The sequence below is a fragment of the Hemiscyllium ocellatum genome, chromosome 13 (genome assembly GCF_020745735.1).
Source record: "Hemiscyllium ocellatum isolate sHemOce1 chromosome 13, sHemOce1.pat.X.cur, whole genome shotgun sequence".
Lineage (NCBI taxonomy): Eukaryota > Metazoa > Chordata > Chondrichthyes > Orectolobiformes > Hemiscylliidae > Hemiscyllium > Hemiscyllium ocellatum.
Genome location: NC_083413.1, coordinates 29,094,624 through 29,103,423, shown reverse-complemented (window position 1 = coordinate 29,103,423; position 8,800 = coordinate 29,094,624). Strand labels below are relative to the sequence as shown.

Sequence of the window (8,800 nt, the reverse complement as noted above, 5' to 3'; positions counted from 1 at the left end):
CCTTTTCCCTCCTATAGTGACTCCAGTTCTAGAGGACTTCACTGGCACATCGCAATGCCATGAAAGTCATCCCTTTCATCTTGGCATATTCATGACGACAGCGAGGTTTTTACTTCACAACAATGCATAAAACAATATTGGTTTGCCAATTCTAAACACATTTAATTGCGCATAAAATGTACCAAAATCAGATAACAGAAAATGATTTACAAAACCACAGTGGTTAGATGTCTTTGAAATGATGCTGCTACATTATGACACATAATTCAATTGTGCTTCCCGATGTACATTTTACATTAAGATTTTATTATTGTAAATTTCTCCATAAGGTATACAGTAAATCTTGTGTTACATTTTTCTGCTTTTGATTTAATTAACTATCTAGAAAATATTGCACAATGTTGCGAAGAATGGAATGACAGAGGGTATCAAATCTATTCACTGATTCTCAGGGTACTTGTGCATTGTTGGGCATGTTGTTGGATCTTCAGGTAGGTCAGGGAAGTGAATAATTTGTGCCCCACTGCTCGCAAGCGCTTCTTCAGAGGATTCTGAAGAGTCTTTAATAGATCGTTTCCGCTTAGGAATACTGTCAGATTTTTCTACTACGATAGAAGCAGTTGCATGATTTGGAACTGGAGAAACATGTTCTACTCCGTCATCAGCATCAGTACCAGTACTAGGAGCCGCGCTGCCTCCTTCCTCTTTAACCACGGGTGCAGCATCACCTTTCCCTTCTGGTTCTGCTACAGTTGCAACAGCCTCTGTTGCCTGCAATGTCACAATATTTGAGTTATATTGTAGCCTTAAATTATTTTTAAAAATGTCATAGCTCATTCATTTTTCATGGAGTCAGGAACTGAGAAAATTTGAGCATTTTAGTTTTTGAAACACCATATTGACATGATTTTTCTCAATGTCCAAATATTGTTTTAAGAGTCACTTAAATATATGATGTACAGCACATACATGCAAGTTTTTTTTAACATGGAAATAGTGTCAAAAATAATGTATTATAGAGAATTCACTTTTGTGGAGGACTGGCTTCCATGGTGCTATGATACTCTAAGTTTTTCAAAAAGTGTAATGATAGCATCCTGGGTAGAATATGGGCTAGCTTTACATAAATTATGATTTCTGGGTGGTTTACTCTTCAACCTCTGTAGTGATTGTCATTATCCTGCATCCTCGTGGTCAAATATATGATTCTATGAATCTCCTATTGGGGAAAAAAACTTGACTGGCATGGTCAATTCAAATAAAATGTCTGAATTAATTTGGTAACTGGTGCTTAGCACCCTTGTAGCTGCCTGCCATGAATGCCATATTCTGGTCTGATCTGTAATTGGTCCTGATGAAGCCAATAATTGTGAGTCATGTATGGCCCACTCCCTGAAACCAGAAGATCACTTTCCAAATGTGTCTTTGTACAGAACCCTAGAACAACTCAGCATTATTTAGTGGCAGGGTTGCTAAAACCTGTATAGAAGTAGAGCAGTTAAAAGAGGAAGGGGCCATATCAAGCCAGGATTGTTTTGTAATGATCAGGCTCCCAGCTATAACAGCTTTTCCTCTGGACTTTTCATAAGAAGGTTTTTAATAAGAGACAATCATCTGCTCCTCTAGAATAGGCAAGTAGCCCAGTGATCTCTTGATCTTATTCTAGTGTTCAATATGACTATGCCCAATAAGTATCTGAAGTCCAATTGCCCAGTGTTAATTCATAACCTTTATTCACCTAACATGGTCAGAATCTGTCAGTCTCAGTGTTGAGAATTTCAGTTCACTTAACACCTGACTAATTCTTAAGCACATGTGCATCCTGAATGGCTTAGCTTTTGCTTTTAGCATGTGTCGCTTCTTTTGGATTCCCTGGGGAAACATCTACTCAGTATCTGGTTTATCAAATCTTTTATCATTTCAATCAATCAATTCAATTAAATCGTTAATAGAATTATTTACTCAATAGATCATGTGACATGTTTTATGTAACGAGATAATTATCTGTATTGTACCAGCTCCAAAGTACAGTGTATTTGTTCTGTCATGTGATGACTTGGGTACAATGAATAATGTTAAATAGGGGCAAATATTATAGATAACACTTTTGCTGCAGATAACATAATTTGGATTTAAATATGGCTCTATATCTGTAATACTGTGTCTATCGGTAGTATATGCTTAACACTCAAGGTTAAGGAATACCTTTGTGTGGAAGAGCTCACAGGTTTCGACAATTGTCTCTTGAGTGGAATTGACAGGAGTGACAGTTGATACACAGAATCCATAAGTCTACAATAAAGTAAAACAGAAAAATCTTTAATCATCAGTTGTTTAACAGTGCTAACTTGTTTTTTACTTTGCAAACTTTATGCTGGTCAGGGCTAAGCCAGGATTAAAAAAACTGAATGTTGAAACCTGAGGGATAATTCTATGTCCAAGGATGTTGGAGAGGGCTTTTTTTGCAAGGAACATGAACTGGAATTTCTTGATAGCAATGTTTTAATTCTGCATCCAACTCTTGCTCATGTGAGAAAGTCACCCACTACAGACAAAGTGATCATAATACTACTGTCTTGATCCTAAACTACATGGGCTTTTCACAGATTTAACAGTCAAAATCTCCAGGAAACGTTTACAATGTTTTCTAAAATGTTACGAAGCTGGAGAGGGTTCGAAAGAAATTTACCAGGATGTTGCCGGATATGGAAGGTTTGAGTTGTAAAGAAAGGCTGGATAGGCTGGGATAATTTTCACTGGAGTGCAGGAGGTTGAGAGGTGGCATTATAGAAGTTTATAAAATCATGAGGGACATAATTAGGAATTATGGTGGTTATCTTTTCCCTAAATGAAGGATTTCAAGACTAGGCAGCACATTTTAAACTGAGGGAAGAGAGATTTAAAAAGATGTGACTGGCAATATTTTTACACAGAGGGCAGCACATGAGTGGAATGAACTTCCTGAGGAAGTGATGGATGCAGGCATAGTTACAATATTCAAAAGATATTTGGATAAGTGGATGAATAGGAGAGGTTTGGAGTGAGAGGGTCGGGAACAGGCAGATGGGGCTAGTTTAATTTGGGAATATGTTTGGCGTGGACTGGTTGGACTGAAGGGTCTGCTTCCATGTTGTATGGCTGTCTGACGCTATGACTACAAACTTCATCATTAAATGGACCAGTTCTAATTTTAACATGAAAAATTATTTTCATATATTTCACCACTTGTTGCAAATGTGAATTGAAACTTAGACTCACAGATTATTCGAACTGGCATAATGGAAACAGACCCTCCATTCCAACTCATCCATGCGGACCAGATATCCTAAATTAATCAAGTCCCATTTGCCAGCACTTGGCCCATCTCCCTCAAAACCCTTCCTATTCATATACCCATTAAATTTTGTACTTGCCACAGGTTCTGTCATTTCCTCTGGCAGCTCATTCCATACATGCACCACCCTCTGCATGAAAATGTTGTCCCTTAGGTTCCTTTGAAATCTTTCCCCTCTCACATTAAACCTATGCTCTCTAGTTTTAGACTCCCCTACTCTGCAGAAAATACCTTATCTATTTACTCTAACCATGCCCCTCATGATCTTATAAACTAAGGTCATCCCTCAGCCTCTGACACTCCAAGGAAGCTAGTCCCAGTCTAATCAGCCTGTCTGTATAAACCAAAATCCTCCAACTCTGGCAACACTCTTGGAAATCTTTTCTGAACCACTTCAAGTTTCACAACATTCTTGCTATAGCAAGGAGACCAGAATTGAACACAGGACTCCACAAGGGGCCTAACCAGTGTCCTGTACAGCAAGAATGTGCGACTTGTTTGATGGAAGGGCATGATTGGCAAATGAATACCTCAGGATATTGATGCTTCAGGTGGGAAAGAGAGGGTGGTAAAAGGGGTTAGAGGAGTTGCATTACTGGTCAGAAAAGATATCACAGCTGTGCTGAAGGAGAGCACTATGGAGGACTCAAGCAGTGAGACAATATGGGCAGAGCTCAGAAATAGGAAGAGTGCGGTAACAATGTTGAGGCTGTACTATAAGCCTCCCAACAGCAAGAGGTACAAATAGGTAAACAGATTATGGAAAGTTGTAGAAGCAACAGGGTGGTGGTGATAGGAGATTTTAATTTTCCCAACATTGACTAGGATTCAGTTAATGTTAGAGGTTTAGATGGAGCAGAATTTGTAAGCAGCATGTAGATAATCCAACTTGGAAAGGGGCTAAACTGGACCTGGTGTTGGGGAATGAGCCAAGCCAGGTGGTTGAAGTTTCAGTAGTGGATTACTTTGGGAATAGTGATCACAATTCCTTAAGTTTTAGAATACACATGGACAAAGGCGAGAGAGGTCCTAAAGGAAGAGCGTAAGTTAAGATGTACTTAGATAGATACAGGAATGGGCAGGGAACAGAGGGATACAGACCCTTAGAAAGAAGGCAACAGGTTTAGTAAGATCATTTGGATCAGCACAGGCTTGGAGGGCCGAAGGGCCTGTTCCTGTGCTATGATCTTCTTTGTTCTTGGTTCTTGACCTCCCAACTCCTATCCTCAATGCACTGACCAATAAAGGCAAGCATACCAAATGCTTTCTTTACTATCCTGTCTATTTGGGTCTCTACTTTCTAGGAACTATGAACCTTCATTCCAAGGTCTCTTTGTTCAGCAACACTCCTTAGGACCTTACTGTTAACTGTATAAGTCTTGCTCTGATTTGCCATTCCAAAGTGCAGGACTTCACATTTATCTAAATTAAAATCCAGCTGCCACTCCTCAGCCCATTGGCTCATCTGAGCAAGGTCATGTTCTGTTCTGAGGTATCCTCTTTTGTTATCTACTACACTTCCAATTTTGATGTCATCTGCAAACTTACAAACTAATTCTCCTACGTTCGCATCCAAATCATTTACATAAATGATGAAAAGTGATGGACCGAGCACTAATCCTTGTGGCACACCACTGGTCACAGGCCTCCAATCTAAAAAGCAAGCTTTCACCACCACCGTCTGTATCCTACCTTCAAGCCACTTCTGTGTCTAAATGGCTAGTTCTCCCTGTATTTCATGTGATCTAACCTTATTAGTTACAAATGTCAATTCAAAATCAACTCTAGCTGGGTCTCTTTCACTGAAATTCCACAGAGTAGTACAAAAATAATGCAAATAAATCCTACCCTCTATACCTATCTATGGGAATGACTGTGATTTCTTAATCAGATGATTCATCAGTAACATAATATAATAAGTATGTAGTATGAGGCATCAACTATCAATATTCTGGGGATTAGGGATTACTACTGACTAGAAACTGAACTGGAGTGGCCATAAAGACTCAGAGACTCAAAGTCATACAGCATTGAAACAACCCTTCAGCTCAACTTATCCATGGCAACCAAGTTCCCGACTGAATCTAGTCCCATTTGCCTGCATTTGGTCCATACCTCTCTAAACCTTTCCTATTCACATATCTATCCAAATGTCTTTTAAATATTGTAACTGTACCTGCATCTACCCCTTCCTCTGACAGCTCATTCCACAGATGAACCACCCTGTGTGACACATCTCTAGGTTGGGACACTCCCACTTTGCCACCAAAGCCCCACCAGATACCTTTATTATTTTACCTATAAACTATCAACCTACTATGATTTGATTATAATCTGTGTCGCAATCTCCATTATTTACTGTTTTGGCTGCAAAATACTCACAGGATTTACAAGGGCAATCAGTGGACATATCTCACTGTTCTTCAGACAGGGTGTCTCCCGAATGACATATTCCACCAACAGCGGAGTCCCCAGTCCCTGAAACATAATCACAAAAATGTTCTTAGGAAATGTTTATATGAATCAATTTGTTTTTCACGAATTTGCAGATTCAAAATCTTGCCAGGATCAGCTGAAAGCAAAACAGATTTGAAATACTTTGTTCACTGCCCTGCAAATAAACAACATGATAAATTGGTGAGATTGTGAAACTTCAGCCATACCATTGAACTGCATTAGTTAATAGTGGAAGAAATGATAAGACTATGTTAAGCTAATAACAATCATTTCCCCAAAAGAAAAAAACTAGCACAGTGATATTTCCATTAATGAGATTCCCAAGTCATTGTCAGTTAATGCTAAACTAAGGATAATGAGAAACATTATGCTATAATCTCACACACATTAGAAAGTCACTGGACCATCTGAATTAATTTCATATTGGCCTTTTGTATCAGTTTGGGATGAATTCAGGCTGATATCCCACAATAAAATGCATGGTGTTCTGATTACTCAATGTTTGTAAATGTCCCACATTTCAAACAAAACACCAAAAGTTAGCACACAGGTGCAGCAGGTAACTAAGATGCTTAATAGAATGCTAGTCCTTATTTCAAGGAGGTTGGAGTATATGACAGCACATTGGTGCTGGTGTGACCACTTTTAAGTATTGGGGACAGTTTAGGTTTCCTTATTTAAAAGGAGGATATTTCACAGGAGGCAGTTCAGAGAAGGTTCACTAAGGTGACCCCTAATATGAAGGGATGTGGAGGTGTTGTGACCAAAGAGTAAACAAGTTGGGACTCTACATAATGAGTTTAGAAGAATGAGAGGTGATCTCATCAAAACAAAAAGCAGCTTAACAGGGTAAATGCTGAAAGGATGTTTCCCCTCATGGGAGAATATAAGACCAGTGGGAATAGTCTCAGAATAAAGGGGTGCTCATTTAAGACTGAGATGAGGAGGAATTTCTTCTCTCAGATAGTTGAGTGTCTTTGGAATTCCTTGCCACAGAGAGTTGTGCATGAAAAGAGTCCCTGTGTATATTCAAGGCTAAAATAGATCAGTTCTTGAAGAAGATGCTTGAGAGATTCAAAAGAAGAGTCAACTCTGCTTTCTATCCATAGGTGCTGCCAAACTTACTAAGTTTCTTCAGCCATTTCTGTTTCCGTTTCAGATTTCCAACATCTACAGTTCTTTGCTCTTTTTTTCGATAGATTCTTGTTCAGTAGTGTGGGTGGTCAAAGGTTATGGAGAAGTGGCAGGGAAGTGGATGTGAGGAATTGTGGATTAGCCTTGATCTGATTGAATGGTACAGAAGGCTCAAAGGGCCAAATGGCCTACTCCTGTTCCTATTTCTTATGGTTTTACGATTTTATGGCTTTATGGTCTTAAGTCTCCTTTTCTGAAAGCAGGTACCTGTCCTGTGTACAGTTCCATGAGTTTTTATTGCCTTCAGTGCCTCAAAAATGTGCAAGCAATTTAATCATGATGGGGAATTACATTATCAGAGTTGAAACCCATTCACACATTGGCAATTTCCAATAGGAACCACAAAGTGGTAATCAGGAAAAGAAGCTTTAACTGAACCATTTTCCACTTGTCCTGGAGATGTGGGTAAGCTGAGATGTTCTTGCTTCAGATCAAACTGCAGTGATTGTAACAAAGTCAGCAGAGTGGACCTCATAGCAAATGGGTTCCCTGGTTGGACCAGATAATAGCCCCAATCAGGGAATTTGGCTGACAGATAAAAACAAGAGTGTCAGAGATTTTGCTCACTCTAAGAGCTGGTTCTGAGGAAGCTGGATCAGTGTCAACGACTCTCCATGTGTAAATAAAGGGTGACCCGGTGAAGGGATACTGGGCTCTGTTGAGTCATTCCAATACCAAAACCAGATAATCTTGGACCACAGTGATAGAGTATTCACTTGCTGCCCAAATGTAAAACTGACTTTGAGGATTGGCTGTCCCTTACAGAAACTATGGGATCGTCATTTCCATTGGAATGCAATGTCAGTTTTATTCCTGGGCAACAAGTTAAAAATTCATTCTGTACTCTATTAGCTGTTTATTATTTATTCTGAAGGAGTGCTCCTTAAAAATCTGCATTTGAAGTTGCAGTAATGATTCAAATAAAAGTTTAACTGTTAAATATTAATATACTGCTGCTTTTGCCAAATATTAGTTTATTCTATTTACAAACTTTAAAATGGAGACAGAATAGAACGGTACAATGCCTCATGGGTTACACTTTCACTAAAGCATGCAATAACTTAACACTGTCTCAGTAACATTGTTAGTTCCTGGAGTGAAGGTAGGACATATTATCACTTTAAGTAGTACCTGAAAATTATAGATCATTCTTGAACATCTCCAGCTACTGATGAGAGATAAGCATTAATTAGGATGTGGCAAACTCTTATTTGCCTTATTTGCCAACCTGTTGTCTCTAATAAGAAATTTTGTGTTATGCAAGAGTTTCTCACAGAGAGCCCATGAACTTCAGAAGTGCATTTTTTTGTGTGCGATAGGTGCAGTTCCCATTCAATGCAATTTATAATCTAATCTATGCCAATCCATCTTTATGAAGGCTAATGGAAATTAAAATCAAGAGGATATTTCAGTGTTAACAGAATCTCCTTGTGGTTGGCCTTATTGGAGTGATTGCATTGGTCTCATGGGTCTTATATTTAATTTTCCAGCAGTAAACATGTGAAACTTGGCGATCTAAAGATAAAAGGTACTGAACAAAAAAAATCAAACTGTTAACTAACCTTTGACGAAGCTCGTGTTATTTCATGAAGTATAAATTTGTGTTGATGGTTGCTCTCTTGATTGAATTTATTAAGTGAAACCTCCGCGGCATGTTGAGCTGCAGTGCTATTTATAAGTATTAGGTGTGCACAGTCAGGACATTTTTCGGCAACATCATGTGCTGAATCTGCAAAACATTACAAGATTTATATTTAACTTGGTCTTTTTTTGTTACAATCACTAAAGAGAGTGGTACCATGACTTCATATCGTG

The 8,800-nt window shown here is 38.7% G+C and overlaps 1 protein-coding gene across 1 annotated transcript in view; it reads right to left on the bottom strand.

The window, feature by feature from the left end:
* Positions 1-438: 438 nt before the first annotated feature.
* si:ch211-262h13.5 (uncharacterized protein LOC571127 homolog) overlaps positions 439-8,800 on the bottom strand; it is a 60,655-nt gene continuing 52,293 nt past the window's right edge. Inside the window, exons 6-9 of the mRNA XM_060834428.1 lie at positions 8,548-8,714; positions 5,717-5,812; positions 2,206-2,292; positions 439-771 (exon numbers count right to left, since the gene is read on the bottom strand). Of these exons, the coding sequence (XP_060690411.1) occupies positions 439-771; positions 2,206-2,292; positions 5,717-5,812; positions 8,548-8,714 (683 nt within the window). The remainder of the gene's footprint in view (positions 772-2,205; positions 2,293-5,716; positions 5,813-8,547; positions 8,715-8,800) is intronic.